At 49.7% G+C, this 14,609-nt stretch overlaps 1 protein-coding gene across 1 annotated transcript in view; it reads right to left on the bottom strand.

Annotated features, from left to right (window-relative positions):
* The window catches only part of ATP2C2 (ATPase secretory pathway Ca2+ transporting 2), a 65,383-nt gene that overhangs the window by 23,322 nt on the left and 27,452 nt on the right, over nt 1-14,609 (bottom strand). The window contains 4 exon segments of the mRNA XM_040410546.1: nt 2,349-2,424; nt 4,520-4,588; nt 6,371-6,520; nt 11,975-12,083. Of these exon segments, the coding sequence (XP_040266480.1) occupies nt 2,349-2,424; nt 4,520-4,588; nt 6,371-6,520; nt 11,975-12,083 (404 nt within the window).

Below are 14,609 nucleotides of genomic sequence, written 5' to 3'. Positions count from 1 at the left end.
ACAACACAGTCTGCCCCCGCTGTACACCAAATACAACACAGTCCCCCCCGCTGTACAGAAGACGCTCTACAGTCTGCCCCCGCTGTACACCAGATACAACACAGTCCACCCCCGCTGTACACCAGATACAACACAGTCCATCCCCGTTGTACAGCAGATACAACACAGTCTGCCCCCGCTGTACACCAGATACAACACAGTCCGCCCCTGCTGTACACCAGATACAACACAGTCCGCCCCTGCTGTACACCAGATACAACACAGTCCGCCCCTGCTGTACACCAGATACAACACAGTCCGACCCCGCTGTACACCAGATACAACACAGTCCGCCCCTGCTGTACACCAGATACAACACAGTCCGATCCCGCTGTACACCAGATACAACACAGTCCGATCCCGCTGTACACCAGATACAACACAGTCCGATCCCGCTGTACACCAGATACAACACAGTCCGCCCCTGCTGTACACCAGATACAACACAGTCCGATCCCGCTGTACACCAGATACAACACAGTCCGATCCCGCTGTACACCAGATACAACACAGTCCGATCCCGCTGTACACCAGATACAACACAGTCCGATCCCGCTGTACACCAGATACAACACAGTCTGCCCACGCTGTACACCAGATACAACACAGTCCCCCCCCCACTATACAGAAGACGCTCTACAGTCTTCCCCCGCTGTACACCAGATAAAACACAGTCTGACCACCCTGTACACCAGATACAACACAGTCCGACCCCGCTGTACACCAGATACAACACAGTCCGCCCCTGCTGTACACTAGATACAACACAGTCCGATCCTGCTGTACACCAGATACAACACAGTCCGATCCCGCTGTACACCAGATACAACACAGTCCGCCCCTGCTGTACACCAGATACAACACAGTCCGATCCCGCTGTACACCAGATACAACACAGTCTGCCCACGCTGTACACCAGATACAACACAGTCCCCCCCCCACTATACAGAAGACGCTCTACAGTCTTCCCCCGCTGTACACCAGATAAAACACAGTCTGACCACCCTGTACACCAGATACAACACAGTCCACCCCCGCTGTACACCAGATACAACACAGTCCACCCCCGCTGTACAGCAGAGACAACACAGTCTGCCCCCGCTGTACAGCAGATACAACACAGTCCGCCCCGCTGTACAGCAGATACAACAGTCCACCCCCGCTGTACAGCAGATACAACACAGTCCATCCCCGCTGTACAGCAGATACAACACAGTCCACCCCGCTGTACAGCAGATACAACAGTCCACCCCCGCTGTACAGCAGATACAACACAGTCCATCCCCGCTGTACAGCAGATACAACACAGTCCACCCCGCTGTACAGCAGATACAACAGTCCACCCCCGCTGTACAGCAGATACAACACAGTCCACCCCCGCTGTACAGCAGATACAACACAGTCCACCCCGCTGTACAGCAGATACAACAGTCCACCCCCGCTGTACAGCAGATACAACACAGTCCACCCCCGCTGTACAGCAGATACAACACAGTCCACCCCCGCTGTACAGCAGATACAACACAGTCCGCCCCCACTGTACAGCAGATACAACAGTCCACCCCCGCTGTACAGCAGATACAACACAGTCCACCCCGCTGTACAGCAGATACAACAGTCCACCCCCGCTGTACAGCAGATACAACACAGTCCATCCCCGCTGTACAGCAGATACAACACAGTCCGCCCCCACTGTACAGCAGATACAACAGTCCATCCCCGCTGTACAGCAGAATCAACACAGTCCGCCCCCACTGTACAGCAGATACAACAGTCCATCCCCGCTGTACAGCAGATACAACACAGTCCACCCCCGCTGTACAGCAGATACAACAGTCCGCCCCCGCTGTACAGCAGATACAACACAGTCCACCCCGCTGTACAGCAGATACAACAGTCCACCCCCGCTGTACAGCAGATACAACACAGTCCATCCCCGCTGTACAGCAGATACAACACAGTCCATCCCCGCTGTACAGCAGATACAACACAGTCCACCCCGCTGTACAGCAGATACAACAGTCCACCCCCGCTGTACAGCAGATACAACACAGTCCGCCCCCACTGTACAGCAGATACAACAGTCCATCCCCGCTGTACAGCAGATACAACACAGTCCACCCCCGCTGTACAGCAGATACAACAGTCCATCCCCGCTGTACAGCAGATACAGCACAGTCCGCCCCCGCTGTACAGCAGATACAACACAGTCCACCCCCGCTGTACAGCAGATACAGCACAGTCCGCCCCCACTGTGAATTCGCAGTCGGCTGTCGCACTGGCGGGGTGTAAGAGATTCCTCGGCTCACCTATTATTCCAAATGAGAAGAGGGACAGTTGCTTCCCCAGCTTGTCCATACTTTTCTGCAGAGGTGTTTTAGGAGTCTGAAACACAAGAGAAAGTGATGAGCGACAGGAGGTAAACGTGGGATGCCAGCACCAGCACCCTGCCAAGCTGGTGACCGGGGGCAGATGGGTAGTAAGGGTTGTATTACAAACGCCAATGTCTGGGCAGTGTGAGCGTCGATGGCTGCACCGTCCTATATCCCTCCATCGTTCAGCCCTATTGATTGCGCCAGGAGATAATCGGGTATCGGCCGTCTTGATGAAACATGCCCAGCAGCCAACAATCAAGCATTTGCCCGTTTATCGGCTGATCGATTCCTATGAACGCTGGTTCCCAATAACACGTGGCCCTAAGTCTGGGGTGCTGCATAATACAGAATGAGGTCCTAGGAGCCTCTAGATGCAATCAGGGAGTAGTAATAATAGACCCCCCCCAATATCCTGATCACTACGATTATCTGCCGGATCCAAGCAGTTCTTCGCCTACATGCCCCATAGACAGCAGTCATTTGGAGGGTGTGAAGACTTTTGCCCTAAGACCATAGATCTAAAGCCGGAGGAGATTTAGCAGCAGAATGGGAAGAAGTAAATGACGGTAAGTGGCTCTAATACACTAATTACAGCCCAGCACAGACCGCCGCCTGGTTGCTATAGCTAAACAGGTAAGGATTTTGGGTGTTCCTCACCTACATTTTAGCACAATTCCCTCCAGGGGTCACTACATGACTGAAGAAAACCACTGCTGATCATTTGTGACACTGTGCCTTATACTCCAACCACTGCCAGAGCTGCTATCGCTTCCCGACCCGGGTTTCGCCCAAAGGCTTCGTCAGGAGCCCCTGACGAAGCCTTTGGGCGAAGCCCGGGTCGGGCAGTGATATTTCAGATGATTTTATACGCTGATTTCTAGCGGTGCTGTTGTGAGCATAATAAAACCTTTATTCTTTGACATATTCACGGGTTCTGCACGATGTTGCTGATCTTTTGAAGGTTTACCGCTGTCCTGTGAAGTTTCGGTCGGCAGTGTGGCGTGTGCCTGTGGGGAAGTTTCAGCGTGGGATACGATTTAAACTGCGCTTTTCTTCAACAAGGCGTTTCCAAACTATATCTCCTTTGAAGCGCGGACCTGGACTCTGGTTTTATTGATTGCATGTGATAAGGAGGTTGGATCGACTCCTATTTCCAGGACTGCTGCTTAGTTTGCGACTTTGACACATAGAACTATTTATTTTTCCTTGCTATGGTGTGTAGTCATCGGCCAGGGGAGGGCAGTCACCAGCCAGGGGCGGGCAATCAACCGCCAGGGAAGATAAATCACCGCCAGGGAGGAGTAATCAACCGCCAGGGAGGAGTAATCAACCGCCAGGGAAGATAAATCACCGCCAGGGAGGAGTAATCAACCGCCAGGGAGGAGTAATCAACCGCCAGGGAGGAGTAATCAACCGCCAGGGAGGAGTAATTAACCGCCAGCGAGGAGTAATCAACCGCCAGCGAGGAGTAATCAACCGCCAGCGAGGAGTAATCAACCGCCAGCGAGGAGTAATCAACCGCCAGGGAAGAGTAATCAACCGCCAGGGAAGAGTAATCAACCGCCAGGGAAGAGTAATCACCCGCCAGGGAAGAGTAATCATCCGCCAGGGAAGAGTAATCACCCGCCAGGGAAGAGTAATCAACCGCCAGCGAGGAGTAATCAACCGCCAGGGAAGAGTAATCACCGCCAGGGAAGAGTAATCACCGCCAGGGAAGAGTAATCAACCGCCAGGGAAGAGTAATCACCGCCAGGGAAGAGTAATCAACCGCCAGCGAGGAGTAATCAACCGCCAGGGAGGAGTAATCAACTGCCAGGGAAGAGTAATCACCGCCAGGGAAGAGTAATCACCGCCAGGGAAGAGTAATCACCGCCAGGGAAGAGTAATCACCGCCAGGGAAGAGTAATCACCGCCAGGGGGTGTGATGTTCGAGAACCCGCAAGACCAGATTGGTTTTCAGGGTCCCAGCTGTCCTCAGAGATGCCTGACAACCAGCCTCACGTTGATAATTGTGAAGGGTAATGATGACAACACTTATGATGTCACCACTTCATCAAAAATGACATCATGGAGCAGAAGCGGGAAGATCTGCCAAGGACACGAACCTCCTCTGCCTGCATCATCTTGAAGACTTCTCCGAACTGCGACTTCTCTCCCACACAAATGACGATTCCCTGAGAAACAAAGATGTGAGAAGAAAGTGAGAAGCCAAATCTACGAAATGATAATGAAGTCTTCCTGCGTGGCGAGACCGCGTTCCGTTATCTCACATATATATTCTTATTATTATAGCCAAATCCACCACCCGAACTCCTCCCACAGTTTTTACACTACATAGACAGTAATATACCGAGACGTGCGGATTGTTCCCGATCGGTGCGCTATTACTTTGTGGAACGTTTTGCAGAATGGTTCACGAAATATCTGCGTTTTTGTGGCGAAATTGGTGCCATAGGAACGAATGGCGGAATGTTCAAAACTAGAGTGTGAGCTGAAAAATCCGGACAGGATTTCTAACCTGCCGCCACTCCCTCATTGTCAGGCCACCGACAGAGATCAGCGGCTAATGTTCTTATAAATGTATGTTTAATGTAACGGTGAAGCACTTTGGGCAACAACATTGCAATTAAATGTGCTAAATAAATAAATAAAAGTTGAAATGCATTTCTCACTCTATCAGGCTTGCCATGTGCACATTTAATTTGATCAATCAAATGGTTAGAGTAATGATTACTATCTTTATTCACTCCAAACACTCCACACAGTTACTCCAGTTGTAGACTACTGGTGGAGGCAAGAACACGTCACACACGTTCCCCAGAAATTTCTAGTGTATTCTTATCATTTATATGTGATAGGCGGCATTCTCAGTGATGTCACCGCTGATCTCTAGTGATGGATAGGCGGCATTCTCAGTGATGTCACCGCTCATCTCTAGTGATGGATAGGCGGCATTCTCAGTGATGTCACCGCTCATCTCTAGTGATGGATAGGCGGCATTCTCAGTGATGTCACCGCTGATCTCTAGTGATGGATAGGCGGCATTCTCAGTGATGTCACCGCTGATCTCTAGTGATGTATAGGCGGCATTCTCAGTGATGTCACCGCTGATCTCTAGTGATAGGCGGCATTCTCAGTGATGTCACCGCTGATCTCTAGTGATGGATAGGCGGCATTCTCAGTGATGTCACCGCTGATCTCTAGTGATAGGCGGCATTCTCAGTGATGTCACCGCTGATCTCTAGTGAATGGATAGGCGGCATTCTCAGTGATGTCACCGCTGATCTCTAGTGATGGATAGGCTGCATTCTCAGTGATGTCACCGCTGATCTCTAGTGATGTATAGGCGGCATTCTCAGTGATGTCACCGCTGATCTCTAGTGATAGGCGGCATTCTCAGTGATGTCACCACTGATCTCTAGCGATGGATAGGCTGCATTCTCAGTGATGTCACCGCTGATCTCTAGTGATGGATAGGCGGCATTCTCAGTGATGTCACCGCTGATCTCTAGTGATGGATAGGCGGCATTCTCAGTGATGTCACCGCTGATCTCTAGTAAATGGATAGGCGGCATTCTCAGTGATGTCACCGCTGATCTCTAGTGAATGGATAGGCAGCATTCTCAGTGATGTCACCGCTGATCTCTAGTGAATGGATATGCGGCATTCTCAGTGATGTCACCGCTGATCTCTAGTAAATGGATAGGCAGCATTCTCAGTGATGTCACCGCTAATCTCTAGTGAATGGATAGGCGGCATTCTCAGTGATGTCACCGCTGATCTCTAGTGAATGGATAGGCGTCATTCTCAGTGATGTCACCGCTGATCTCTGGTGATGGATAGGCGGCATTCTCAGTGATGTCACCGCTGATCTCTAGTGAATTGATAGGCGGCATTCTCAGTGATGTCACCGCTGATCTCTAGTAAATAGATGGGCGGCATTCTTAGTGATTTACCTTTCCTTTTCCGTATCGGACCAGCGTGCCCATGAAGACAATGTTGCTCAGTGTTGTCAGGCCGCTTGCTTCGTCCACTGATCCGTGGATTTTGCTGCATGGTTCTGTCTCCCCAGTAAAACTGGATTCATCCACTAACAGATCCGTCGTCTGATGAGAGAGAAGACATTTATAGGACAATCAGTAATGAGGTGTTCGCAGGTCTGCATGGTGGGAGTCACTGGACAGTAATATGGTAGAACTCTGCCCCCTTGGGCTAATGAGGGTCTCATGGACCCCCCACAGGGCGGCTGCGCTCAGAGGACTCATGAGGTGATACTGGTCGTCTGCAGATATCTGTATGAGCCGATAACTGAGGATTTCCTGACCTCTGGGCGAGGGACAATCAGTGAGAGTTTCCCCTCAGGATCCTGCCGCTTATCTCCCCTGTTTACACTGCAGGTGAACTTACATTTATTTGCTTTACTGTGTTGACACAGAGGAGGAGGTTGGCTCCAAATGCCTTTGTGTGGCGGCCGAGAACTCGGCAAATAGCTGTGACCTTGGCGAGGGGATACGAAGGCCACAAACATTGCAAGGAGATTTCAGGTTTAGTGTTATGTTCAATGGGCCAATCAGCCTTTCCCCTAGTGCAATCTGATATAAAATAATGTGACAGAATATAATGTCCTGTAATATAATATTGTAAAATACAAATAAAATATTTCTAACTTCTAGCTATGGCAGAGCTTCTATCCTCTGGAGCTCTCCTCTTCCTCCTCCTCCTCCTCTAGAGCTCTCCTCCTCCTTCAGCCTGGAATAATATCCAGAGTCCTGTACACACAGAGCGTCGTCCTGGAATAATATCCAGAGTCCTGTACACACAGAGCGTCGTCCTGGAATAATATCCAGAGTCCTGTACACACAGAGCGTCGTCCTGGAATAATATCCAGAGTCCTGTACACACAGAGCGTCGTCCTGGAATATTATCCAGAGTCCTGTACACACATAGCGTCGCCCTGGAATAATATCCAGAGTCCTGTACGCAGAGCGTCGCCCTGGAATAATATCCAGAGTCCTGTACACACAGAGCGTCGTCCTGGAATATTATCCAGAGTCCTGTACATGCAGAGCGTCGTCCTGGAATAATATCCAGAGTCCTGAACACAGAGCTTAGTCCTGGAATAATATCCAGAGTCCTGTACACACAGAGCGTCGTCCTGGAATAATATCCAGAGTCCTGTACACAGAGCGTCGTCCTGGAATAATATCCAGAGTCCTGTACACACGAGCGCCGTCCTGGAATAATATCCAGAGTCCTGTACACACAGAGCGTCGTCCTGGAATAATATCCAGAGTCCTGTACACACAGAGCGTCGTCCTGGAATAATATCCAGAGTCCTGTACACACAGAGCGTCGTCCTGGAATAATATCCAGAGTCCTGTACACACAGAGCGTCGTCCTGGAATATTATCCAGAGTCCTGTACACACAGAGCGTCGTCCTGGAATAATATCCAGAGTCCTGAACACACAGAGCGTCGTCCTGGAATAATATCCAGAGTCCTGTACACACAGAGCGTCGTCCTGGAATAATATCCAGAGTCCTGTACACACAGAGCGTCGTCCTGGAATAATATCCAGAGTCCTGTACACACAGAGCGTCGTCCTGGAATAATATCCAGAGTCCTGTACACACAGAGCGTCGTCCTGGAATAATATCCAGAGTCCTGTACACACGGAGCGTCGTCCTGGAATAATATCCAGAGTCCTGTACACACAGAGCGTCGTCCTGGAATAATATCCAGAGTCCTGTACACACAGAGCGTCGTCCTGGAATAATATCCAGAGTCCTGTACACACAGAGCGTCGTCCTGGAATATTATCCAGAGTCCTGTACACACAGAGCGTCGTCCTGGAATAATATCCAGAGTCCTGTACACACAGAGCGTCGTCCTGGAATAATATCCAGAGTCCTGTACACACGAGCGCCGTCCTGGAATAATATCCAGAGTCCTGTACACACAGAGCGTCGTCCTGGAATAATATCCAGAGTCCTGTACACAGAGCGCCGTCCTGGAATAATATCCAGAGTCCTGTACACACAGAGAGTCGTTCTGGAATAATATCCAGAGTCCTGTACACACAGAGCATCCTGGAATAATATCCAGAGTCCTGTACACACAGAGCGTCGTTCTGGAATAATATCCAGAGTCCTGTACACACAGAGCGTCGTCCTGGAATAATATCCAGAGTCCTGTACACACAGAGCGTCGTCCTGGAATAATATCCAGAGTCCTGTACACACAGAGAGTCGTTCTGGAATAATATCCAGAGTCCTGTACACACAGAGCATCCTGGAATAATATCCAGAGTCCTGTACACACAGAGCGTCGTTCTGGAATAATATCCAGAGTCCTGTACACACAGAGCGTCGTCCTGGAATAATATCCAGAGTCCTGTACACACAGAGCGTCGTCCTGGAATAATATCCAGAGTCCTGTACACACAGAGAGTCGTTCTGGAATAATATCCAGAGTCCTGTACACACAGAGCATCCTGGAATAATATCCAGAGTCCTGTACACACAGAGCGCCGTCCTGGAATATTATCCAGAGTCCTGTACACACAGAGCGTCGTCCTGGAATAATATCCAGAGTCCTGTACACACAGAGCGTCGTCCTGGAATAATATCCAGAGTCCTGTACACACAGAGCGTCGTCCTGGAATAATATCCAGAGTCCTGTACACACAGAGCGCCGTCCTGGAATATTATCCAGAGTCCTGTACACAGAGCGCCGTCCTGGAATATTATCCAGAGTCCTGTACACACAGAGCATCGTCCTGGAATAATATCCAGAGTCCTGTACACACAGAGCATCGTCCTGGAATAATATCCAGAGTCCTGTACACACAGAGCGTCGTCCTGGAATAATATCCAGAGTCCTGTACACACAGAGCGTCGTCCTGGAATAATATCCAGAGTCCTGTACACACAGAGCGCCGTCCTGGAATATTATCCAGAGTCCTGTACACAGAGCGTCGTCCTGGAATATTATCCAGAGTCCTGTACACAGAGCGCCGTCCTGGAATATTATCCAGAGTCCTGTACACACAGAGCATCGTCCTGGAATAATATCCAGAGTCCTGTACACACAGAGCGTCGTCCTGGAATAATATCCAGAGTCCTGTACACACAAAGAAGCAAATCTCCAGATCGGAGAACAAACATGAGCTGAGGGTACGGAGCGAGCAGCCAGGAGATTTGTCACGGTGGCTGATTAAAAATGTCACTTTCTAGCTCAATAACTGGAGACAATTCACGTATGACGGGTGCGGAGGCGGCAGAGTCACATTACCAACACAATGAAGAGCCGTGATCCCATATTACAAGGAATCGTCTCTGGTCACAGGACGCAGGTCACAGCTATAGAAACACAGCATTTCTACAGAAGCATGGCTTCTTATAGAACAGCCATGCAAGACATTAGGGGCCACTATGCCGAGGGGCCACAACATTTCCCTTTCACATCTGACATAACAACCACTCTCCAATACGGCGGACGGCGCCCCTTTCTGCAACCGCAGGAACTAAAAGCCTAACTAGAAAACTGGCACGGCTGCCCAGAGCAACAAGAATGTTCTAAACTGGGGGGACATGAGCGCTGTGACCACTGAGGATCTGACCCCTGAGCCTTTGTTTCAGTGCAGATATAATAAGCCGCACGTTGCGCACAGGCCCGGCGGCTGCTTATCTTCGCCCCCCTCAGACAGAGGCAACTTGTGAAAGAGATGAAAGGATTTCGGCAGCGAGGCTGGGACATGTGAGACTTTCCAAATATAACTACTCCCCCCTGAACGGACTAAGGAGCCATTGTTTTCAATGAGAAAAAGGCATAGATTTAACCCCTTCCTGTCTGCCGTGGCTGAAGCCATACACTGCTGACTAATCTGAAATAGATACAGACCGATAATCATCTGTCCAGCCCAGGGAGCGGCTATCAGCAGCCGGCACGCTCGCAGCCTTGCTGGGACTTGTTGTTCTCTGGGGATATGTGAAGCTGGCTGCTGACAATCTAATGGCTTCAGCTCAGCTGTCTCAAGAGGATATAGGGATTTTTACTTCTCTCCTGATAATGGTGTCAGCGGTCATGGCGCCGCTTATCTCCATAGAAAAAAAGAAACACATTCAGACAAGTCCATCAGACGTGTCGTGGATGATAGCGTTGGGCTGACCAATCCTTTATGTGAGGTCTGTGGCCGGGGGAAGGTGAGCATGGCTAATCCCACAGAAAGTGCCCCCGAGCCGTGTCCCGCAGCTCCACCCAATGTGCCACGGAGGGAGACGCCTGGATACATCCAGCACAGCTCCATCCAAAAATCTGGGGGGTAATCAATACGGGGCGGGTGACGGGTGTAGGGCCCGATCCCATGACATCTGCCTGTAACTGGAGTCTATCATTACAAGGAGGAATGCTGCACATAATTCTGCTCCTAGACACCCGGCGGGTGGTCCGGGGCCTCGCTGCCACTGCTCTTACCTGATACTGGTGTACATCAGCTGGAAACCAGTAATGCTGGATTTACAGCAGCCGATTAACAGGAAGGAAGCGTTGCGTTCTGACATTGCCTGCCCGATCAGTGGAGGTGAAGAGCTGCACACAGCAATCACCTCCACAGTATGAGAGGTGGCTTCTGCCATCGCCCGTCCTCATACGGCTGCATCGTCTCTGGGCAGCTGTTTATAGACGTCACAATCGGCTGCCCAGAAACGATAATTTAGCTGTTTCCATTAGAGATTGTTTCGCTTGTTCATCGGATTATCGTGGAAGCCGTACCGTGTAAACTCACAGCACGCTGGGCTTGGCTGGAGAGAGTAAGGTTTAGACTCCTCACAAGACGATTTGCCAAGAGCAAACTCAGTGGGGGGCATTTATAAACTTTTTTACGCCAGACATGCGACAATATTCATTCATTGCATGTGAATTTTTGCGGCATTCTCACGTGGGAGTGACAAGGGCGTGGCAGGGCTGGGACTTTGGCCCTGACACATTTACTACATTTTACGCCTGGAAACTACTCCAGTCAGGACAGGAGCCATCAGTCAGGACAGGAGCCATCAGTCAGGACAGGAGCCATCAGTCAGGACAGGAGGCGGAGCCATCAGTCAGGACAGGAGCCTATCAGTCAGGACAGGAGCCATCAGTCAGGACAGGAGCCATCAGTCAGGACAGGAGCCATCAGTCAGGACAGGAGGCGGAGCCATCAGTCAGGACAGGAGCCATCAGTCAGGACAGGAGCCATCAGTCAGGACAGGAGCCATCAGTCAGGACAGGAGGCGGAGCCATCAGTCAGGACAGGAGCCTATCAGTCAGGACAGGAGCCATCAGTCAGGACAGGAGCCATCAGTCAGGACAGGAGCCTATCAGTCCGGACAGGAGCCATCAGTCAGGACAGGAGCCATCAGTCAGGACAGGAGCCATCAGTCAGGGACCGGAGTAGTTTATAGTCCAGGCCCATGGACTGCTGCCGGCCGGAGCCTCGTCACAAATTAGGCGCATTCTCCACCAGTGCAGGGGGAGGCAAAAAAAACATCTCTCATACACTGAATAACACTGATAACTACCTCAATTAGTCTGATGTCTGCAGGGACCCGGTCACCGACTGTCAGACACACCACATCTCCAGGGACCAGTTCTCGAGCGAGTAGATGCTGCAGCTTCCCATTACGGACACTGCAAACAATGAAACAAGAGTAAATGGCCTGTACAGAGAGCTGCTGCAGAGGAAAGAACACATATAGAGAGCTGCTGCAGAGGAAAGAACACATATAGAGAGCTGCTGCAGAGGAAAGAACACATATAGAGAGCTGCTGCAGAGGAAAGAACACATATAGAGAGCTGCTGCTGCAGAGAAAAGAAAGCATAAAGAGAGCTGCTGCAGAAGAAAGAACACATATAGAGAGCTGCTGCAGAAGAAAGAACACATATAGAGAGCTGCTGCAGAGGAAAGAACACATACAGAGAGCTGCTGCAGAGGAAAGAACACATAAAGAGAGCTGCTGCAGAGGAAAGAACACATATAGAGAGCTGCTGCAGAGGAAAGAACACATATAGAGAGCTGCTGCAGAAGAAAGAACACATATAGAGAGCTGCTGCAGAAGAAAGAACACATATAGAGAGCTGCTGCAGAGAAAAGAAAGCCTAAAGAGAGCTGCTGCTGCAGAGAAAAGAAAGCATAAAGAGAGCTGCTGCAGAAGAAAGAACACATATAGAGAGCTGCTGCAGAAGAAAGAACACATATAGAGAGCTGCTGCAGAAGAAAGAACACATATAGAGAGCTGCTGCAGAAGAAAGAACACATATAGAGAGCTGCTGCAGAGGAAAGAACACATACAGAGAGCTGCTGCAGAGGAAAGAACACATATAGAGAGCTGCTGCAGAGGAAAGAACACATATAGAGAGCTGCTGCTGCAGAGAAAAGAAAGCATAAAGAGAGCTGCTGCAGAAGAAAGAACACATATAGAGAGCTGCTGCAGAAGAAAGAACACATATAGAGAGCTGCTGCAGAAGAAAGAACACATATAGAGAGCTGCTGCAGAAGAAAGAACACATATAGAGAGCTGCTGCAGAGGAAAGAACACATACAGAGAGCTGCTGCAGAGGAAAGAACACATACAGAGAGCTGCTGCAGAGGAAAGAACACATATAGAGAGCTGCTGCAGAGGAAAGAACACATACAGAGAGCTGCTGCAGAGGAAAGAACACATACAGAGAGCTGCTGCAGAAGAAAGAACACATATAGAGAGCTGCTGCAGAAGAAAGAACACATATAGAGAGCTGCTGCAGAGGAAAGAACACATATAGAGAGCTGCTGCAGAGGAAAGAACACATAAAGAGAGCTGCTGCAGAGGAAAGAACACATATAGAGAGCTGCTGCAGAGGAAAGAACACATATAGAGAGCTGCTGCAGAGAAAAGAACACATACAGAGAGCTGCTGCAGAGGAAAGAACACATATAGAGAGCTGCTGCAGAGGAAAGAACACATATAGAGAGCTGCTGCAGAGGAAAGAACACATATAGAGAGCTGCTGCAGAGGAAAGAACACATACAGAGAGCTGCTGCAGAGGAAAGAACACATATAGAGAGCTGCTGCAGAGAAAAGAACACATATAGAGAGCTGCTGCAGAGGAAAGAACACATATAGAGAGCTGCTGCAGAGGAAAGAACACATACAGAGAGCTGCTGCAGAGGAAAGAACACATATAGAGAGCTGCTGCAGAAGAAAGAACACATACAGAGAGCTGCTGCAGAGGAAAGAACACATACAGAGAGCTGCTGCAGAAGAAAGAACACATATAGAGAGCTGCTGCAGAAGAAAGAACACATATAGAGAGCTGCTGCAGAGGAAAGAACACATAAAGAGAGCTGCTGCAGAGGAAAGAACACATAAAGAGAGCTGCTGCAGAGGAAAGAACACATATAGAGAGCTGCTGCAGAGGAAAGAACACATATAGAGAGCTGCTGCAGAGGAAAGAACACATACAGAGAGCTGCTGCAGAAGAAAGAACACATATAGAGAGCTGCTGCAGAGGAAAGAACACATATAGAGAGCTGCTGCAGAAGAAAGAACACATATAGAGAGCTGCTGCAGAAGAAAGAACACATATAGAGAGCTGCTGCAGAGGAAAGAACACATATAGAGAGCTGCTGCAGAAGAAAGAACACATATAGAGAGCTGCTGCAGAAGAAAGAACACATATAGAGAGCTGCTGCAGAAGAAAGAACACATATAGAGAGCTGCTGCAGAGAAAAGAAACTGTGCAGAAAACTGCTGCAGAGGAAAGAACATGTACAGAGAGCTGCTGCAGGTGAAAGCAAAAACGTACACAGAGCAAGCAGCAGCTCTGCCCGCAGGTGTCTGTACGCCGCCCTCACATAGTGTATTCCGTTTTATGAGATTCTAGATTATCAGAGGCTCCTGTGGCAAACTCTAGGTCTGTGATGGCTAGCCTCCGGCACTCCAGCTGGGGTAAAACTACAACTCATTCATGTTTACAGCTGGAGACTGAAAACCCATCCTAACCTAGTGCTGCTTACACTGCAGAGGGTTTGCTACAATGTATCAGCGCAGGCGAGTGCAGTCTACTCGGGGGAGATTTGTGCATTTAGCTCAGAAGATTCTTTCTGGCATTACATCACAACAAACCATGGGCAGGACTATTTCAGGACAGGTTCTTCAGCCTCTGAAGTAAACAAAG

This window comes from Bufo bufo, chromosome 10, assembly GCF_905171765.1.
Source record: "Bufo bufo chromosome 10, aBufBuf1.1, whole genome shotgun sequence".
In the NCBI taxonomy this organism is placed as follows: domain Eukaryota; kingdom Metazoa; phylum Chordata; class Amphibia; order Anura; family Bufonidae; genus Bufo; species Bufo bufo.
The sequence above is the reverse complement of the archived record's forward strand: the minus strand, read 5'-3'. Positions and strand labels throughout refer to the sequence as shown.